This window comes from Meleagris gallopavo, chromosome 8 (assembly GCF_905368555.1).
Source record: "Meleagris gallopavo chromosome 8, MGAL_WU_HG_1.1, whole genome shotgun sequence".
Lineage (NCBI taxonomy): Eukaryota > Metazoa > Chordata > Aves > Galliformes > Phasianidae > Meleagris > Meleagris gallopavo.
The window spans coordinates 20,514,983-20,537,245 of record NC_139411.1 but is presented as its reverse complement, the minus strand read 5'-3'; the positions used below and the strand labels follow the sequence as shown (position 1 = coordinate 20,537,245).

Here is a 22,263-nt window from a genome sequence, read left to right as displayed (position 1 = left end):
TTGTTTTAAAGGATTAACAAGGGAAGAAAAGTAACTGACAACTTCAGCTATATTCAGATCTATTCAAAGATTAAGTTGTTCTCAAGGTCGTGTTATACTGCTTGGCACAGCTACTCAGAAGACTCAATGATTAGAAAAAAAATATGGCAGAACATTACAGTCCAAAAATTAAACTACTCTAAATATATAGTAAATATATCAGGTGGATTTACAAACACCTTGTCACTCACAACCCAACGCTGAGCAGTGGAAAGCCTGAACTTACAGCTCAGCCTTTGCATAACATACCTAAGCCAAAAGAAGGCAGCCACCACACCTGACTGAACCAAAGTAGAACTTGAAAAACTGAAAATTCTGAGCAAGCAGACACAGGCACACAGACCTCTAAGGTCAGGGGTGTCAGATTATCTACCTGCACTGCCAAACAGGCTTATGGTTAATCAATTTCTGTGCCAATTAAGAGTCTTTTCAGGTACTGTAAGAGCATCAGATGTGAGGAGGTAACAGCTGTGTCTGGGCTAACAGTGTTTGCCAGTCTGTAGTCAGACCTGACTCCAAAGAAGCCACCTGGTCTGGTCTTGCAGTCACATGAACAAAAGTTCCCCTCCACAGAACTCTTAGCTGAGCTTTTTCACATCCCCTCTTTAATTTAACACCCTTTCTTCATCTTGTAAAATGACCACAGTAGGCTATAATATAAAGTTCTGAAACAAATTTCTGCGTTCATTTTGGGAAGTAGTTTATACTGAATCCAGAAGAATACACATAGCATAGAAGCACAAACAGCTAAACAAGATGTTTTCAGTTCATTTGCTGAGCAATTGCTGATAGAAGTATGTTTGTATATTGATTGGAAAAGGCAGAACTAAATGAAAACAAAATGCTTTTCTGTAACCGAAAGTGACTGTTCAACCAGAAAACTCATCATTTATCTAAAAATACTCACTTTCACTTTAAGTTAAAGGGTTTAGCATAAAGTAAAGCCAAGCAACCTGAAAACATTTTTGTATGTTTTGTTTCTCCTAATTCCTTGTTTTATAGAAAAATTTAGAGTTACACTCAAGGCTATTGTTATTCATAAATACATTTTTTAATATAAAAAGCAAAGAATCACAAATCTTAAAACAAAGTTTTTAACATTATAACACTACAATGTGATGGGAAGCACAGCAATAATAGGGGTAGCAAAGTCTGTGGCTGCAATAAATGAGATTACACTCAAACACAGCAGCCTTGAACATAGGAGGAGAAAAAAAAAAAAAAAAAAAAGAGAAACTTCACTTACTTTTGGAAGGCCTCAGGTAAGCAGCAATCTCCAGCAAGACAATCTCACCTTCACTGCCAACCTTTAAATGAGGTCTAGGAAGAGGTAGGTGAATCTTGGCTCCACTCCTTCTGGTCACTCAGGGGCACTGCATGCACCTGAGCTCCCCTGGGTAGGCCCTGCCTTCCCACCAGGTGTCAATCACCACTTCAAGCCATGACTCAGAATTTCCTTTAAAACACGTTTTCATTTTTCTTTCAGAGCTATTTTTCAGATTTTTCTGTAGTATAACACAGGTTTCAGACCCTCTACAAAAGCTGTTAAGTAGCTAGAATTCACTAAAAAAAAATTATCTTTATTCTCCACAGAATCATTAAAAGACATAAATCAGCAGATATCTCAGATGAAATTCTGCTGAATTCAGCAAAAAAGTGACACTGTTGGAGAAAAGTTATTGGGTGCAGTGCCTATAAGGACACGGTATCGCTGCTGTATTTCACCTCATTCTGCTGGTGATATTAAAACTGTTTTAACTAAATTTTTGTAAAATCTGAGACCTAAATGAGCATAAGTAACATGAACCTCAGAACAAGTAGTGAGACAGAAGAAACACTGATAAGCTGGGAAAGCAACCCAAAACTATCCACATGTAATAAATATTGGATCTCTGACTTTTGCTGGATTTTTGTAACAGCACTGAACTCCATGTTTGGAGTGGCAGCTGGGAGAGTTGCTGTCTTTTCTCCTCTCTAACATAAGAAAGTTAAGGAAGGTGCAACAATTTCTTTAGATGTCATCTTAAGTTTTTACCAGTCATTCAGTATATCAAGATAACTCATAATGGGATTTACTTGTATTCAGACTGATAGGGGATAACACATACCAGTATTGGTAAACTTAAGCTTTCACCAGAAGTACATGGCAGATATGATCCCTTTACCTCCAACAATTTCTGTGCAGCTGGATTGTGGCAGACTTGCAAACACTAGCAAACATTTATAAAGGCTGGATCATTTTATGAACCATATATTCTCGTTCAATCATAGTCATAGGGTATAAATCAGGAATTTATTTACAGAAATCATCATTTCTGTGATGTAAAAGGTCATGCTCTATAATGACTGTAAGTCACTTGCAACCTTAACATCTGTGAATCTATAAATCTCTATTTCAAGACTTTGGGAAAAAGGCGAATAAGATGAATATTCTGGTTTCCACAGTGAGCTGTTTCCATTTTCATTCCTGATTTAAGGCCAGCTTCTGGATCATTTCTGCTTCAGAAAATTTAACTCAAATAGAAGGAAAAAAAATAACCTTTTGCATTAACATGGGATTCATTTACAATTTTCATAAGTCTAAATAAATGAATAAGAACTAGATAAAAGTGATGCAGAAAGAACGTGCTTTTACCTGTGGACTTGTGCATGCACATGTGTATGTACGTTTTATTTCTTCTGTAACTGCATGGTTAACAACAATTTGTCTGTATTGAGTTGGTCAAATGCTTGAAGATGCAAACTTTTATGATTTAATTGGCACTGCTTCATTGGAGACAGCAGCCCAATAATGTCAGTTATTCAGGACAGAAACATTTTCTTGTGGTATTTGGTGGCTGAAGGCATACTAATCTGAGACATATTTTACTTTATATCCAACTATATGTTACCACAATATCTAGGCAAGAGTATTATACCAAGATTTCTATTAAATTGCTGAACATGTTCCAAGTTTTTTTTAAGAAGTGACAGAAATTCCTACCTGATGACTCATAAGACCCTTATATGCATCACAGAAACGTTGATACTAATCATATCTGTTTAATGTCTCTCTTGGGATTTGTTCTAAGTATGAATTCTTCTGGAACTAATTTCATATGTTGTAAATGAACATTATATGCCCATTCATTTTGTCCATAAAATGGAAATAAGCAAAAGACCTGATACTCTTTGGTGTCAGATATAGCCATATTTTACCCAGCAAATGTTTAAACAATAAACCAAAATAGAAGAGTTGTAAAGTGAGTGATTGGGATCAATTATTTCAGTGCAAAAATTTAACTTACAATCTAGGGAATATAAGAATTCCATCTAAGTTCAGCAACTATGACTTGCTTGATTAAATTTTGTTAACAACATAAGGATCTTCAAATAAAACACAAAGTGTAAAATTTTCTTTAGAATGTGTGGTTCTAAAGCACTGTTTCTCTATGTTGTCTTCCACATAAAATTTCCTAGGATAAACTGGCAGTCAGCTGTCACATTAAGCCCTCTTGATACCAAGTGTCAGTTAGGGAAAAAAAAAAAAAAAAAAAAAGTACTATCTTATATCTTGCTTTTAATCTGCACAGTTTGGTTTTTTTTTCTCCACAGATCTCAAAACAAGTTAATGAACTGCCAACTACCCTACAGCTGCAAATGTCTTCTGCATGAATATGTACTGTGGGGTAGATTCCTATCTCAGTTACAGTGGTAACAAAGCTCTTTTAGTAAACAATATTAATATAAAAGAATCACATCAACTATCTGTAGTTAAGTTACAGACAGACCATATGTTTCATGCATTGATATGGGAAAGAAAATGAATTTGTAAATTTCCATGTGCAGATATCTGCAAATTTACCCTTAATAAATTGACCATCCAGCCAAATAAAGAAGAAATATTCAGACATCTTTCCAAGCAATCAAAAACCATTCTGTTTATGTAAACACCATTCTGTTTATATAATCCTATCTATTCTGGTTCAGTAGGGAGTTTACTAGTTGATTTTATATATACATAGAGTGACTTGATTGTTCTAAGTCTAAAGGTATGAAGCCTTCTCTTAGGAAATATACTATCATAGCCAATAAGAATTGTAGGGATTACCTACATTCAGCTCCTGCTTTCAGTCTTTCTATTCCCACTGTGTAACACCTCAACATAGTTGTTAAGTACTCTCTTTTATGGTCTGTTATAGCATGGCATTGTAATGCTTTATATTTCTCTTGATTAATCTCTAACTGTAATTATATCATCACAGTTTAGCTAGGCTATACCATTACAACTCATTCTAGAAACAGTTCCAGTGAGTCATTCTGTGACTGCAGATATTTGCACCTGCAAACTGTCTACGACTGCAGATTATTATGTATTGTTTTGCTTTGAATTATTTTTTTTCTAGAACACCACTGTCAAGCTTCAGAAATAAATATAATAAGTAATCTCATTAAATCAGAGTTGGCTTACCAACGTTCTCTTCTTGGGATTTATTTTGGACTATAATTACATATCTGCAATGTTGATAGGACCTTTGCTACTAACATGACGTATTTCAAATTGCATTTGTTAGTTCTCTGAGAAACAAATGTAGCAGAGTTAAATATCTTTAAAGTGGTATGTAACAAATCTTCCTAAAGAAGAGTGAAGAGCTGTCTAATACGTACATGCAGCCACAGCCACCCTTACCCTTTACCTGAAAGAGTATCTTCACTGATGAGAGAAATTTCACTCTGGGTTCACTACTCTCCCTTCAAATCTATCGTTCTATTTAAAAGACTAGTAGTTTCACAGCATATAGATTTTTAACATCACTGTGCTACTTTTTTAGAATAAAGCTTTAGTACGATAAGCTAAACTAGGTTAAAAGTCTTTCAACATAAGATGATTTTCACTATTCAGAAGATCTTCTGATGTTCCTATCTTTATCACAGCACTGACTTAAAACACAGGGTATCTCACCTGCTGTAACCAACTATATCTTACTCCTCAATGTAGTTTGTGTTACATCATAGAACAGGGAATGTATTGAAATATACATTCAAAATTAGTTCAGGGAACACCTTCCATGTTGTACAACGTTCCCATCATATTTCAGAAGTAGGAAAAAGTATATGTGGATATCCTTATCTGAAATGTTATTCAACAAGTGAAATCTGTATCTACCATCAATCCATTTTTCCTCCCTGTTTGCTCCAAATCTTAATCTCAAAGTGTACTGAAAAACATTCATTAACAGTAATGTGTACCTTTGTGTTCTTGGCTGAGCAAAACACATTGCTCTCTTGCAATGTCTTTAGAATCCAGCAGGCAACTTCAAAGAAAGGCAACCACTAACTCCTCCCAGAAGACCCTGTAATGTTAAGCAAAGCACATAAATATCAATTCATTTAAGTTCTGCTGCTTGATGTTTAACTGGGTAGTTTTGGGGTTATTTTGATAAAACAGTTTGCTAAAGGCATCCTTTCTGATAAGGCTCTTATCTTTGTTTATTCAGTTTATAAGAAGGAGGGGGTTTGTCCATGGTGGATTTGCAATTTAGATCTCTAAACAAAATAATCAGATTAATAATTGTCTGCAGTGTGTTTCATGAGAGAGAATGTAGTATATACAAAGATATATATTTAGAACATATATCAGAACACTCCAAATGTGCAAACAATCCCATAGATACTATCCACTGGGAAATCATAGATACTATCCACTGGGAAATTAGGCAAAAAGCTCCTAAGATCCCTTCACAAAAGTTAAGTCTCAATAGCAATATTCCCATAGGTCATTTGATAAATAGTTTCTAATACAATTTTTTTTTTCTAATTCATTTTTAATCTCCTTTGGGAGCTTAAGAGAGAATCTAAAAAACTGTTGTCTACATGTGCATTTAAGGATGCAGAAGAATCTAACAGTGCTTCAGAGGGTAAACTCTATTCATGCAGTTGACTTGATTCTGCTTTCCATGTTTTCAAACAAAGACAGGCCTGCAAAACAAATTATTTTATTAGGTGTATATTTTATGAATAGATCTTACAGAATCTGGCTACTTTCTGAAGTAGAGAGGCTTATTCCTGCCAAGTTTTCTCCTGCTGTAATGTTCTGAAGATCCATGAAATACACTCTTCACCTTTAAATTCTTCTACTACCTAATAATGATGAGAAATTTTATATGAAATGCTACCTTCCCATCTTGCTCTTTTTAACATTACATTTGAACAGTCTACTATTTTAGGATGAGTGCTCTCAAATTAATTTATGCACAGCTGCACAGAAAGATATTAAAAAGATTCTAGAGTTGGAGTTAATATTAGGAGTTAACTGGAGAAGTTTGTTGTTACCTGAACAAGAATGGTGCACTTCGTCCTACTTTCATTCGAAAAAGGCTCTTGACAAGAACCTATGTGCGCTCTCTGGAATACAGATAGGGAACATGAAGGTGATTAATCTGAGAGAAACTCCCTTAGAAAATACTGCATCCCTTCTGGCCTAGCTCTCCCTCTGTTCTGCTCTTGCAGAGTGCTGACTCAGGCTTTTGCACACCATGAAAGAGGCAGTGAGAGGAAAGAGCTGATCATAATATATCTGTGGTAAAAATAGGAAAAGTTATTTACAGCGTCTTGAGGTTCCTGAGCTTGGTCAATCCAGAGTGGAATCTCCACTGACTCCTTTTCTATGCAAAACAGTTTTCAACACTTTAGCTCTCCAGCATTTCAATTTAAGCATTGCTTGGGTCTGCATTGATTTATCCAGATTTGCTCTGTGGAAAAAAGTGATTTTATTTTTTTTTCTTTCTATACAATATCTCAGAAACTATTTGGTTGATATCTCCAACATGTTATTGAACTTTCTTTAAATACAGAAACAAAAACATGTCTCTAGAAACTGACGTAAGCCCCTTGCAAACTGTTGGAAGAAATACAAAAGCTCACAGTTTAAGTAACACTGATGGTATCATCTCACTGCTGTGATAAAGAGCGCCAGTACACGCTTTCAGTATACATGTACTCAATGTACATGATAAAATTACTCCTATGCCTCTAAATCAAACTAAACTAAGGTCAGGCATCCCTGTCAACAGATAAGAGGAGAAATGAGCTACAGTTAAGAGCGACAATTTTACAAAGACATTAAATGATCTGTCATCACTGATAAATGATGGGCCATTCCATTTCATGTTTCTGGTACAGGTATATAGGGCTGATGTATGCCCCAAGAGCTGGTCTTTCATTTATGCCAGTCACACCTATAGCACATTAAATGTTTTGGTAATGAACTGAGGCATAGCCAACTAAAAGGTAAGAATTGCCAGAGAATTCAATTGTTTACTGTAGTCTGCCAGTAATGGAGAGGTACAGAATCACAGACGGAAATAATAGATAATGCACAGGACAGTGGAAAATACATGGCAAATGAGGCATGGGATGTTGTGCAGAATGCACAAACTGCTGAGGATTAAATGCATTAGTTTCATCTGATTTGTAACTTCTGACCTCAGAAGATAATCACATTATTGTCAAATCTCACTGCTCTGAAGGTCAGTGTTGAAGTTTTAATCAACCTGACATTTATCGTGGGGAAAAAAATTAATGTTTAAGTCCTCATTTCATTTCTTTTTAATAACAAAGGAATGAGCTCATGAAGGTTATGCATAAACAACTCCCACCGACTTTTCAGTGAATCAAAATAGTCAAACTTCAATTTATCAGGAATGTAGGTAACATTATCAAAATCCCATTCACATCATGCATCCAATCAACTTTGAAAACAGGCACAGATTTCTGAGGTAGGGCTGTTTTTGAGGTACTTTCAAAACATAAAACTAGTATATAAAAAAATTGCACTAGGGGGCAAAACATATATACATTTCTTCTCCTCTCTTCATATGGTTTAGATCATAGAGAATTGAGTCACTCACCAGTTAAGGAAAACAGAAAGCTTCTATCCCCACTGGTATGCAGTTTAATGTCTTGTAAAGCTCAGCAGTGCAGTCCCATATGCAGAGGGAGTCAAAAACAAAGGAAATACTAACTAATAATCATAATTGATATACTAGTCTGAATCTACCTGAATATTAGCTCATCTTTTCATTAAGTCTGATAAAACAGTAATATTTTTAAATACACTGATATCACCTAAAATCATTCTTATAATATAGACTTTTATATATACATATAAATATACATATACATATATATCCTAATTTATTGATTTATTGATTTATTTATCATATATTTATATCATTTATTTATCATATTCTCTTATTTATTTATCATATTCTCTCTCTGCCCAAAGTCTCTTGACTGCCCAATAATCTCCACACATACAACTTCTATCTGTGTCAAGAAGTTAAGGACACAAGATGTGACACTCTATTTATGAATCCAGGAAACGTGAGAAAAATTCTTAACTTGTAACAGCTTGTCTTCTCATCACCTGCAGTCGCATTTTATTTATCATTTGTACAATACCATTTGTTCACACCTTCCCTTTGTCCATTCCCTTCAATTTGTCATCACTTCATCTTGTGAAAATCCCTTCAGCTTTTGAAGTCCTTTTTTTCTGTCTTAATCTCAAAAGATCATTTTTCCCATTTAATTCTCAGGACTCTGTTGACTGGAAGTAGGGAGGAGTTCTGCCCAACTTTGGTCCAAACAGCATCTTGGTGCTGGCCAGCTGACACACACTCTCCTCTCGATTTCTTTTTCACCACAAGTAACATGCTTCCCAGAAAACTCATCTCCCCAAAACCACAATTTTCTGTTTCCTTCCTTCCAAACACTCTGTTACAGCAAGCAATAAACGTCTTGCCCAAATAACTCTGTATCACAGTTTCTGTTTCAAGATCTTCCCTCTTTCATAGAACAATTGACTTCAGTTTCCTTCAGACATGCTGCTGTCCTGCAGAAAGGTCCTGCAATCTGTAGTGTTCCATTCCCAAATCCAGTTATTTTTTCTATCTAGTTCTGTCTCAATTGTTCCAGGTACAAAGGAGAAATAAAGTCACTTGAATGAATTCAGTGAAGCACATGTGATACATTTAGTTTTTAATGAAATCTGCATGTTAATAGCACAGAAATACTATATCATAATATTACACTGTAGCACTATGCTATACAGTATATACAATATATATACTATACACAATGTATATAGTGCTCTATGGGGATACTATAAAAGCGCTATATTCTAGAGTTTCAGTATTGTATTGATGCTTCCCTCTAAGATCCCCAGCATGGAAGGAATGTAATCCTTCTTCTCTGAAGTTGTATGCTGAATGGAAGATATATTCCATTCACAACAGAAGCAATTCTATTTTCCATGATGTAACTTAACTTTCTTCTTACTACAGTGTCCCAAAAATAAATGACAGTTACGATGCCACTGTCTGTTGTCAATGAAGTTTTTCTGGTTTCTGCTTCTAACAGCTCAGTGACCTCAATACTAACTTACTGTGGAAATCAATGTTTGTTACCTGGGCGTAAGAAAATATCAAAAGCTGTTCCAAAGACTTCCACACATAGAAGGAGTAAAATGCAAGTGTGTGCAAGGGCCTGCACCTGGGAAGCAGATGCAGCATAAAAAAAACCAAACACTGGCTCTTATACTAACTTCATGGCAGGTCTTCAACACATACAGGGTCAACCTTTTGTTGAGATCTTCCTCTGTAAAATACCATGCAATAATGCATTAGTGTGCCCATTGAGAGTTTAAGTATTATTATTTTTTTTTCCATTTATCTGCTATCAAGTGTCATGTGCATGGTGAAAGATCTTCTATACATATCAAAGTACAAACCTGAAATAAATCAATAGTATTTAAGAATTCTTTATACTAACAAAATTCATTTTTAAAAAAAAATAAAGCATAAACTGCAGCTTTTCAAATCTAAGCTGCCTAAGAATATTATTTAAATAATAAGACAAGACACTAAAATAATATTTTATTTCTGTTTTGAAAGTTACTCACTAGATTTTAATGCATACAAATGTTGCCAGATGGAAATATGTTCGTACATAATTTCCTATATTTTATCAGAATAGTCAGCACACAGACAAATTTCCAAGTAGGACACATTCTATAATGAAATGCTATGAAACGTAAAGGCAAACAGTACAGGCCAGAGTATGATCCTAGAGTAGTAGAGAGTGAATCTGCCAAGGTGTTCAAACAAATTCAATTATAAAAAGTGTCTCAGTTGAACTGCTCAGAACATTGCATACTTGGGAAGAGTTTCACAACCAAGCACTAAGGCATCAATAGCAGCCTTCAGAAAAAAATCAAAGGGAATTTCTAGTGAACAATGCCACTTTTGTAGCAGGTGGTTTTTTTTGTTGTTGTTGTTTTTGGGTTTTTTTTTTGTTTGTTTGTTTTTGTTTTTGAGCTAGTTAAAAACATGAATTTCCAAAAAGATTTAAAAAAAAAAACAACCTAGGTGTAATATTCTGGTTACAAATAAACAGATATGGGAATAGGTGCAATCTGTCTAGAATAACAGCTGAATCGGTTGCTAAAGTCAAAGAGAAGGTCAAACTAACAATCATGGTTTTAGAAATATAAACAATAACACAAAGTGCAACTGTCCTTAAGACAATGATTTTCATGCTGTATATCCACCACGAGCTACAAAGGAAGCAAACAAAAGAAAAATAAGCATTTGGCAATAATTATTATGCAGATGAAATGACAGGGAATACATACTAGGAACAGGTTGAAAAGGAAGTGAAATTTTAAAAATAATAAAATAAATTTTAAAAGATGTGTTTTTGCAGCAAACTGCGTACAGCAATCCTGGTCCTACCCTAAGACCTCACAACTAGAAAAAGGAGATTACCCAACTGATTTCTAGGACTGAGTCAATAAGCCCTAATTTTAACACTTGATTCTGCCTCTCAACTGAAGCCCTGCATGGATTTCCTGAGGTCTCTTCCAGACCCTGTGATTTCCATTGATTCTGTTATTTTATCAGTCAAAACTGATTAGCAACATTTTATCAAACTTCTAGACAGATAGCTGTCAGTAAACCTTTATATTCCAGCTGTGAAGTTGCTCAGTCTATGATACTATTCTAGCTTTTTACTTTAAAAATATATTCCTCCCACCAACCACAAATGCCAAGCCTGTCCATCACATTAATAACAACAAAAAAACATATGGGAGCATTTAAGGGAGAAGAGCAGGCATGAGAAACTGCTCCTTCAACTTATTTGGAATCAACTCCAACATGTGTTCCTAACAGAAGACAAATACAGAGTGTATTGTAAGTCATATTCTTTTCATTATTCTTGTATAAAATGGGTATAAAATATATCAGTTGTAATGGTTTCTATTTTATATGAATTACTATACCACTGAGCTAAGACTTTTCTCAAGTATATTTTCCTGAGTGTAGTTTTCCAGTAAAATAAGTTGCGTGCAGAAGCTACAAGCTGTTTCCAAAGCAGATCTTCACTTTGAAAGTTCTAAACTAAGTTTAACACATTTAGTGCTTATGTTCTTGAAAATACATAACTATTTAGCAAGAAACGCCAGTGATATGATCTACGAAACAGTTTCTATACTGCTTATTAGCAATTTCTATAAAATTGCAAATTGAGAACTCATTTTATGAAACTCCAAGGAGCTCTAGCCTATAAAAACATGCCTGTTTTGTGGCTAGCACATTCCATACTAAACGAAAAAGAAAGCCTTCAGCTTACAAAAAAAATGTACACTGTAACACTGTATTAATTCTTCTTTTTGTAGGAGTTACATATGAGAATGACTTTCTGTTGAACGGTCAAATTATGTGTTGTCTAAAATGTGTTCATTAACTAAGATTCCTCTAAAATGTTACACTTCCCAAGGGATAGCAAGATAGAGATCTGTATCAGCTGTCATTTTCACTGAAGACTGAGATAAAATTTCTTAATGTAGAAAAATCAAAGTATTGACAGAAAGTGTTAGTGTCTCCAATTAGATACAAGCTTAAAATAGCAGACTACACTCTGCACACATAACTAAACTCTTTTTTGTGTCAGCTAGTGTCCATGCCAGATCATAGGAGTACTCAGCATTGAGTGAGTTTGTCCTGCACACGTTTGGTCTTGGTTCTCAGTCAAGTTTCTACTGTTTGCTTGGAAGTTGCGTGTAGGGCCCTGGCCATTTTGAAAAAACAGCATGGTCATACTTTAGCTGGTGAAATCTGAAAGCCAAGATATTCCCATCACAGCCTTCACAGACAGTATGTGTTCATGTGCATATGCATATTTACTTAGATGGCTATGAAATTTGGTTTGCTGCATAAGGTAACAGGAGAGCACTAAAGAAAATTAGTAAAAAGATATAGAGTCTTCCATATTCTTGAAGTAATCTCCTTGGAGGTAATGGAAAGTGGAAGCAAGTGATAACATTCTCCATCTCCATTGTATACATTTGAGGAAAGAAAACTACAGATTCTCAGATAAGCATCCCCTTATCTGTGCTTCTTTTAAGTTTGCATTGTTGACATTGTTTTTAATTCAATTGAAACACAGATGGCAAAATATTTCTGACAAACTGTAGTCTTAGTGTTTCAGCCACTTCTGCTACAGCTCCTATGGGACCCCAAAGCTGTGCATGACTCTCCCAAATAGATGTTCCTCTCACCTAGAGAGAGGAGAACTGCAGAAACACTGGCCTCAGGAGAGTACTATCCTGAAAGTACAGAATACATAGTCCTGGCAGTATCAATAAAAGCAATGGCAGGAAAATTAGCCAAATGACACTATTTCGGGGATCAGAGCAATAAGCAAGAAGCAGGGTGGGAGAAGAGCTGGATGTGGCAGCGTGTGTGAGCTGACAGGACAGGGCTCCAGCTCACATTGCAGACTGGGATAAAGCATATGAGCATAGCAGTGGATGATCACAGGAGGTAATTAACATCTACTCACGTGCCAAGACTTCTGAAAATGCCACTGGCATACTGGATCATAGTAAAGATAAGAGCAGGTACTGCTAGCAGCATGCACTGAATTGCAACATCCTCTATACTTTTAAAATCCATGTTTAGCCTGCCTCTAATGTATTCTGAACTAGAACTTCATACACTTACACAGTAACCAAACTGTACTGTGGAAATAACAGCATTGCTGCACTTCATTCATGTTTTGCACCTGATACCATCTTATTTGGTAGTTTCTCCCAAACAATAATTAAACCTTTAATTCACAAGTCTCTCATCCAGCTGCTCCCCACCTCCACTGAACATGAAGGCCCTTCTACTGACACAGTCACTCCTGCACTGAAATTCAGCAGACAAAATCTCAGAAGGGGAGATTTTCTCTTTCTCCTGGCCCTGCACACAGTGGTAGAAAGCATCACTACCTCCCATCCAACAGGGTGATGTCACCACCTTGGAACAACTCACTAGTAAAATGCTATAAAATTCAATATAACTTTTCTTACAGTGTGCACAGTTAGGTACTGGTACTTTCTATTCTCTGGAAGCAAAGTTTACGATGCAATGGTGATCTATCTTAATTCTGCATTTCTGAAATTCCAGCTGCTGAGTTTTTGCCAAATTCAATGTTCTGCAAAGACACAAGACAGAAAAGAGTTTAGAGCATTCAGTGGCAACTAATGACCCACTGAAATCCATCTTAACCTTTGCAAACCCATTTTGCAGAGGGAAATAAAACAATAATAATAATTGGAAATAAGAAAATAATACTCCTTGGTCTCTCATCTTTTATGGAAACTTTGTAATTTCTCTTCTTGAGCTGACTCATATCTGCTGAGAAAAATCATCTGAGTTTGTTTCAGCAGCTGCATCTTTGCAATTGTATTGCCCAATCTATAAACCGATGTCTCTCTAAAAATTTTCCCATCGCTCCCATTTTAGATTATGAACCCTGCCCCTCCTCCTTAAGAGCTGCCTGTGCTGCTGCTCTGCAACTGGAAGTGCAGCTGGCATCAGAAGTAAGGAGGCAGAGGATTGTTGCCAGCTGGGCAGGAATTCAGCTCCTGGAGGTAGCTGGGCTGGGACAGTTTCAGACCATTCATTGCATACTGATACAAATTTATGGTGCCCAGGCTTGAGACTAAGAATTGAATTACATAATGTGGCAGTATGGATGTAAACTTAGAGTGACTAAGCTCTATTTTTTCCCATGTAAACAATGCAGCATAATATGTCAAAATACACAAGTAAGCCAAATGCAGTCTGAAGGCACATTCAGGCTATTGTACTAAGGAATCCAAGGTAGGTGAGGCATAGCTATCAGTAGTACTTTCTGCAACAGACATGAAAAACTGTTTCCATATTTAAATCTATAAACATGCTGATGACTCAGAAGTATTTTACATGCTGAATCTCAGCAGAATTTGCTTACCCAATTTTAGTAATAACTGATATTTGCATATGCTGATATTATGCAACAAAGCTTTCTTATACTGAGAAGTCACTCTTTTTTTAAGGAAGTTGATACTTCCTAAACTGCTCTTTAAAGGCGTTCACTTTAAGTGAGCAAACAGGAAAAAAAAATGCAGAAAGGACTTCCTCTTAGGATTTCTACAGCAGCTCAAAGACCAGTGAAGCAACTCAGTGTTATTGGCACAGATCAAGTCTCCCTCTCTGGATAGCAACATGGCCACAAAACTGCCATCTCAAGAGGAATGTGAGAGCTGGACAGCTTTTCAAGTTGCAGACCTCCTAAGACAGGTACAGAATATCAATGTAACACTTTAGACAGTTCAGTCTATATTCAGCTAGCAGAAAGTCTTAACAGATACTGTGTACAGACATCTTACCGTAAACGTAAACTTGTCAGCAATTGCCACCCAGGAGAACTTACCATGATTTTCTTGGTGTTCTCTTTTTTTAATAGAAACCAAATTTGTGGCAGAATTTGCTAAATATGATCTCTTACATGGCCAGTCATACTAATATGCTTGTTCACAGCAATATCTCTTAGGGTACAAGAGGAATTTCATGCCCCCGGTTATACATTGAGAATAAATATCCATTTTAGTGAATATGAGCATAGATCTTAGATTTCAATTTTGCTTTAAAATTTGCAGCTTGTGAGCAAGAATCCAACTCTGTCTTTTTTCCTCAGTGCATACATACCCACTGTAGATGCTAGATGTTTCCTTAAGGTAGTTTGGCCTTTTTCTTCAGTCTTTCCTTTGTCAGCTTGTAACTTCTCTACCTATACAGTGTCCGTTCCAATGTATGCAAAACAACCTGAGTTGCACTAAGTATTTCAAGATGGTCTCTTTCTGTTTAATACTGTGACTCAGCTTTTAGATTTCTACATATATTGTACAATCAGTCCATTCACTGTATTTTGGCAAATATAAATATAATCTCTCCTTTTTTTTTTTTTTTTTTTTTTTTTCTTTTTTAAAGGAAATTTCTCTATATAACCAGGGTTCATTCTACTTCTAACTGCAGAAGAACCAATCTTTGCAATGCTTGCTTCATTCAGTTAGAATGTAACGTTACTAAGCTCTCATCCTTCTAAACTGAAGGAATATGCAACATCTTAACATCTCTTGAGGGGAAAACTGTGTGTTATCAGGTGTTCCTACACTCCGTTCTACTTGTAACCACAAAAGAAAATGGGCCAAAGTTTAAAACGTTCATGTATTTATTTACCCTTCCATGTTTGCCTTGTGCATAAATACCTACTTTTATGCATTTAAAAGCTTTTAAAAATAAAAAGTTGCCTGATGCCAACAGACCACAAGTGGGTTGCAGTCCCCACACTGAGAAAGCTGACTTGTTAGGAGGAATTAATTCATACCTTACAATAATGTGACAACTAAACTCTTGAGCTTATTACTGTGAACAGTTAGTTGGAGAATTAGCTCAAGGCTTTGTAGCTTAAAGGAAATCAGACTAATTAATAGATGATACAGTGATTCTAATTACCAAGACAGAAAATTAGTAACAATTGTTTTACAGCTCAGAGCCCTACAAGGAAATATCAGCATGCACAGTGTAACTACTGACTCGTTAGGTGGAAGACTTAAAACCTTTCTCTTCTACCCTTATAAAGAGCTATTAATGCTTATATTCACACCACAAATTAAAGCAGACAAGTGATCCTATCATTTCAGCATAGCCAACAGTAGGTTCTTGGCTGTTCTGCGTAGCAAGGACCAGTGCTAGGAGCTCATACAGTGCCTCCAGTACCTGTCCCCAAGAGATGCAGTGCCACTGCCCCCACAGCCAGTGCCACAGGGCTATCAGAGACTTCTCCAGAGACCTGCTATACGTGCACATGAGCCCTAAAATCATGCTGCTCAGATTGCAGGACCAAGCACTCAGAATTGAAAAATACCATAAATGGGATTACCTCTACAACCTGAGTTTGCTCATTTTATATATTCTTGATAACCTGCAACTGCTTCTGTGCACGCTATCTTTTCCATTCAGGAAAAAAATCTGCCTCTTTCAGTGCAGAGAAACCTGTATCTTTTGTGCACTACCCTGGGCTGTTACTCATACTGTAAAGCGTGCAAGGCCAGGACTTGCTGAAAAAAAAGGGAACGAATACATGGTGATGTCTTATTTCACCAGTCCTTATCCCTTATTTCCAAAGACAGAGATAATAGAATGGCCAGGGTTGAAAGGGACCTCAAGGATCATGAATCTCCAACCCCCGTGCCACATGCAGAGCCACCAACCTCCACATTTAATACTAGACCAGGCTGCGCAGGGTCCCATCCAATCTGGCCTTGAATACTTCCAGGGATGGGGTATCCACAGCCTCTCTAGGCAGCCTGTTCCAACACCTCACCACTCGCTCTGTAAATAATTTCCCCGACATCCAACCTAAATCTTCCCTCCCTAGTAATACTATGCCTTCTCTCTTCTTATGTGGAAGAGATGTCCTATTCCTAAGCACTGCTATTATCCTTCCCAGTAGTCTTAATTATCCATACTAAATATTTCTACAGACGTACTTGAGCATGTAAATCAGCTTCTTCATAAATTTCAAGTTCCACACTCAATTCTACTTTTTCTTACCTCAGTTTGGAATGCCTGAATCTGCTGAGCTTGTAGAAAAACTGGGTATGGATGGACCTCATTTCTTGGTAAGCAAATATTTTATAAGAGGTACCAGTCAAATGCATTTCATGTAAGTCTTGCATTCCTTACGGTGCCAGGAATTACTGACATTTTCATTCTACATACGCACTTCTTTGTCAATTGCTCTAGCTTCCCATTTTGGTGTGTTGATTTACTTCCCTGACTGAAGCACTGTAAATCCCAGCCACCCCTTCCTTCCCTCCAGAGAGAGCACAGATATGTAGCACATTTTCTCTCTGTATTCACCCATGTTCTACTGTAGCCAGGAATGTCTCTTATGAAATATGACTTCCACGATTGGAGGGTTTTGTTGTTTGGTTGTTTCTTAGTGTTTTTAAAAAAATATATATTTTAAAGCCATTGCTTATGTACAAGCTTTCTCTAAAACCTGCATGATTACTAGTACACAATTCCACAAATTTTGCATGAACAGTATAGAGAATTCTGGGAATATCTGAAAAATTCTGACAGCCTCTTTTGTTGTGCTATGTTCTTGTGTGGGGGAGAGGGAGGAAGGGGGTTGATTGTTTATTTTTGCTTGACTGTGGTTCTATTGATTTCAACTAATATGTAGAGAGAGGAATAGAGCAACTCCTTGACCTTGGGCAATTCCTCTGCACTAACTGCATTTGTGTAGCTTCTGAAGTAAAATAACCTTAAGACCTATTTTAAGGAAAAAATAATTCACCAATTGTTACAATAATAAGAGAAATAATCGTTACTTGGCACTTTGTTTCTTAACAAAGCTGTTTGCTGGAAGCACCAGAAGGTTTTAAACTGTTTGTATTAACAGAGGATCCTGTCCTGTAAAGTGATTCATTTGACCACAGATACTCAGGTACATGCAGGTATACTTTGTTTAATACTTCATGGCCACAACATAACATAGAGTTTTCTAACAATTCATGCTAGGCTGACAAAGCTGTCCAATATAGGCTGAATTCTGTCCCTTTCATGTGTTATAAATCAAACTACAAAAGATGCAGTAGTCACAGAAATTCTACTGCTGGAGAAGGACTGAAGTTAAAGCTGAATGGATTGGCTCTTCTTACCTGCTCCAAGAAGCAATGTGCAGCAGCAATGAAAAAGGATGTGAGAAGTATTTTCAGACATTAGTGGTAAACTAATAAAGCACAAGTGAAAAAAGCAAGAGGAACCATAGGTGGTCTGTGGTGATGATGAGTGAAAGAGAATTTTTTAAAAAGCAATATGACTAAAATGAAAGTGTTTTCTAGTATGCTTTTTAACTATGTATTCTCTAACACGTCTTTAAGCACTATTTTGCATTGCAGAAACCATAGCAATGTGCGTGATACAATGAGATATCCATTTTCGAAGGCATTGTGCAAAAGATGAGGCAGGACACACCTGTAATAACACTCCTACAGCTTTCATATCTTCTTTCATTGAATTATTCAGCAGCTTTGTCAACATGATAAACCCGTTGTAAGTTAAGCTTGAAATAATTAAATACAACAATACCTAAAAAAAGAGATTCAAGAACCTATGTTTTGGTATCAATTATAGCAACATATGAGTAATTGCAAGATGTAGTTCACCTATGCACGATCTAATACGTAAATTAACTTATAAACAATTTTTAAAACAGCCCACTTTTATTTCAAACTCCTAGCATAATTTACAAGAAAATTAAAATACTCCAGGAATGAGAAGTTCCTCCTCTATTGCATGGTGTCTGATTTAGAATGTACCTCCTTAGCAAATCACCTTTGATAACTTCCCCTGTGATGAAAAAAGCTATTAATATTTAAGATTTCAGAGATCTGGTTAAGGAGATGTTCCTAAGAAATGGAACACTCCTTTAGACCAAAAGCAATAATCTAATTGTATCCAGCCCCCACTTCTGTGCTAAGATAATGTTGGATGTGCCGTTCTAGAGGCATCACAGCACCAATTGTGGCAGTTAGCAAGATCCAGTCCATCCCTCCCAGGAATGGGCACTGGGCCTTACTAACATATAAATGAGCGTCTGGAGTACGTGCTTCCCAAGAATTCACACTCTACTTTGTTAACATTAAAATGATGTTCGTTACACTTTCAGAGAAATGAAAGAGGTATGTAAGAGGGGACTCTGAAATCTCTGGGCAGATGCTGCCCACATGTTCTCTCATTATGATCACAGTTCAGTTTCTCTCTGACCTGGCTTAAATTATGCTTGTGTTATAATCCAAGTACGCACAATTCCAATATTTTCTGACACAACATAGAATAGCATGACCAGATTGATAACGGTACATACTATAATTACATATATTAAAAATCTACATTTCTATTCTATACCACTTAAAATGTGATTCTTCAACTTTATCTACTGGTTCATCAGCAGAAGGTTGGAAATCCAAAATACTGAAGTCCTGCATATGTTATTTTATCCATATTTTCTTTTACCTTTGGCAAGTGCCTTAGGCTTTGCATCTCACTTTATCATTCAGTTCCAAGTGCCATATAATTTACTTCACTACACTCCACAGAGTCTTAATAGACGTCCTGTATTACCTTTGGACACCGAGCTAAAGTCAGTGGAGAAAAGCTGATCATCACTGGAGACTAGACAGAAATGTACACACACAGAAAAGAAGAAAAAACTTCAACAAGCCTGATGCCACCTGCTAGATAGGAGTTACAGGTTTACCTACACAAATTCATAATTTATAATAAACAAATACAAGCTTGCCACTGTATATGTGCATAGAAACTCTGTGAAGATAGGTGGATCTCTTATGATATATGTACAACACTGCTGCATCTACATAACTTCAGATGGATATTTAGATGCGCCCTGGTTTTATTATAAGCTCTGTTAGGTATTATTGAAAATTCCTTCTAGAGTAGCAGATGAAGAAAGAAACTTGTAGTGCTTCCCATGCGAGCTGAGTGAACTTTTCCCCACTTTAGAGAGGGGCAATTTTTTGCTTTACCTATGCATGGTCTGAAAATGATCTTCTGCCTTGTGTACTGCTGCAGAAAGCAAATCAGAGAGCCTTGCACATGCTGGAGACAGTTTGATGGGAGCCAATCAAATGCCTACCAGCAGCTCTTCACAAGCCTTAGACAAGTCCTTATTCTCTCACCTGCCCCTTGCCACGGCACCAATACCTGAAGCCCGCGCAGAGGAAGCTTTCTGCACTCATGAGGGATGCTCAAATCAAAGCTCCAGTGCTACCCTCCAGTGAAGGCCCCTCGGTAGTCATTATTGGAACCACCAGCACATCAGATGTGCCTGTTTCCTGTGTGGTTTTAGCACGGACATCTATCATTTAAATTTTTGTCCAAAGAAAGGATATTATCAAAAGTTTAAGAAATGCTGCAGGAGGTAATTACCATAGAATCAGAATGGTTTATGTTGGAAGGGACCTTTAAAATCATCTCATTCCAAGCCCCCTGCTATAGGCAGGGACACTTCCCTCTAGACCAGGTTGCTCAACGCCCCATCCAGTCTGGCTTTGCATGCTTCTGAGGAGGGGGCATTCAGAACCTCACTGGGCAACCTGTTTGTGTCTTGACACCCTCTAAAGTTTACCATACAACTAACACAAAATCTCTGAGGGGGAAGGGGTTCTTGCACAACACATACTTCATGTCAAATGCAAATAGCAGTTCATTCAATGGTGGATCAAATGGGTTTATCAACACCAATGTCTTTGAAGTTTAAGACATTCAAAGCCAAGACATGCAGGCACTGTAGCCGCACAGAATTTAGTAAGTTGGCCACAATATCTTAAATCCATTTTTCCTGGTTTCAGAACGGAAATAACCTATACTCATATGATCAAGGTTGTGGGGACGGAATGTTTTTGGAGTATTTCTTTGAGTGGCTAAAACAATTGCTTCATAGGGATATTACATTCTGTTTTATAAACATATTGGGTATCAGGAAGATCTTCTACATGAAAAAAACCTGCATGCACTTTATAAAAATTTAGAAGTAATAACTCATCCTTTTTTCATCTGTAAAATCTAAAAATGCAGAATAGTAGTATATTAGCTCTGAAGTGTACTATGCAGTTTCACTTTCCTTTTTTATCTATAGTTCTCTGATTGTGATGGCTATTCAACATGCAAGTCACATCTGAATGTCGCTAATCTGGTCCCAGTGTGCAAATCAGCATTTAGCCACAGTTGCATTGCGCAGAGAATACTATAGTCTCTCTTGCTTTTTTAATATCTGAATTTGCTACACTGTACACTGTTTTTCTGTTCTAAGAGTAGGTTGCTTGTTTGAAGTTTTTTAATTCAGGTTTGAATTTCCAGTGACAGACTGAAAAGCATATAAAAAACAGTGAATTTGGAGTTGAACTTCAGGACACAAATAGGTCAATTTTACTACATAGATTTCATATAGAAATCTGCTAGGAATTCTCAAACATAGAATCAATCTGACCATTTTTCTAAACAACTTCCATGTATTTCTCCTCTATTTTGCTGTTTCAAAATATGTACCAGATCACATGATTGGAACACGAGTATACCTTGGAGAAAACCAGTCCTATTTCCATCACCAATACACTAGCAGTTTTATTGAATAATATTTGAAGAAGGAAACTTGCATTTTCCTGTGGGAGATTTCTGCCTCTCTGCCAGTGCAAAACACTGCCAGATCTTGCCAGGTTCAGCTCACTGAGGCTGTACTTTGACATTCATTTATGTCAGATATTACCGAGAAAAGGCAAGGATTGTCTCACTTGGATGCTCTCCCATCCCCACAGTGCAGCAGCAGCAGACAGGAAAGGGCAGGTCTGCAGCTCCTCTGTTGGTGCATGAATCCTGCAATGTCCGTCAAGACCTGAACTACTTCTCCAGATTCAGCTAAGAGGGCGTTTCCCAATACTGGGAGTGGCATTTTAAAAGTATGAAGTGGGGGCAAATGAAGGCTGAGGTTTGGTTTATTAGCTGTCAGGAAAGGTGTAAGCTGCATCCAGTTGGGTTCAACTGGATCTCACACACAGTCCTGTATACTCAGTTTTAGAAATAAAGTTTGGACCACAAGTATCCTGAGGAAAACAGTGTCTTCTCAGGTCCTACCGTAAACAAGAAATTTGCTAATTTATTACTAAGACTGCTGCAAAAGGCCAAGAAACACTTTACATGTTTTTCCCACATATCAGACAAGAATAGAAAGTCTCCTGTGGGTGAGGTCCAAAGAAACATGATGACAGAAGTTGCAGCTACTGGT

General features: G+C 36.8%; 2 protein-coding genes across 4 annotated transcripts in view; one reads left to right on the top strand and one right to left on the bottom strand.

Annotated features, from left to right (window-relative positions):
- The window catches only part of DNTT (DNA nucleotidylexotransferase), a 100,253-nt gene extending 93,485 nt beyond the window's left edge, over positions 1–6,768 (bottom strand). The window contains exons 1-3 of the mRNA XM_085229562.1: positions 6,625–6,768; positions 6,352–6,423; positions 5,269–5,372 (exon numbers count right to left, since the gene is read on the bottom strand). The gene's annotated coding sequence lies outside the window, so the exon portion shown is untranslated. The remainder of the gene's footprint in view (positions 1–5,268; positions 5,373–6,351; positions 6,424–6,624) is intronic.
- Positions 6,769–14,542: 7,774 nt separating this feature from the next.
- BLNK (B cell linker) overlaps positions 14,543–22,263 on the top strand; it is a 93,104-nt gene continuing 85,383 nt past the window's right edge. Inside the window, exons 1-2 of one of the 3 annotated variants that reach the window (XM_085229382.1) lie at positions 14,543–14,690; positions 17,012–17,074. In XM_085229382.1, the coding sequence (XP_085085508.1) occupies positions 14,616–14,690; positions 17,012–17,074 (138 nt within the window). In that variant the 5' untranslated portion in view covers positions 14,543–14,615. The remainder of the gene's footprint in view (positions 14,691–17,011; positions 17,075–22,263) is intronic. The other 2 variants (XM_085229383.1, XM_085229384.1) reach the window with 2 other exon arrangements.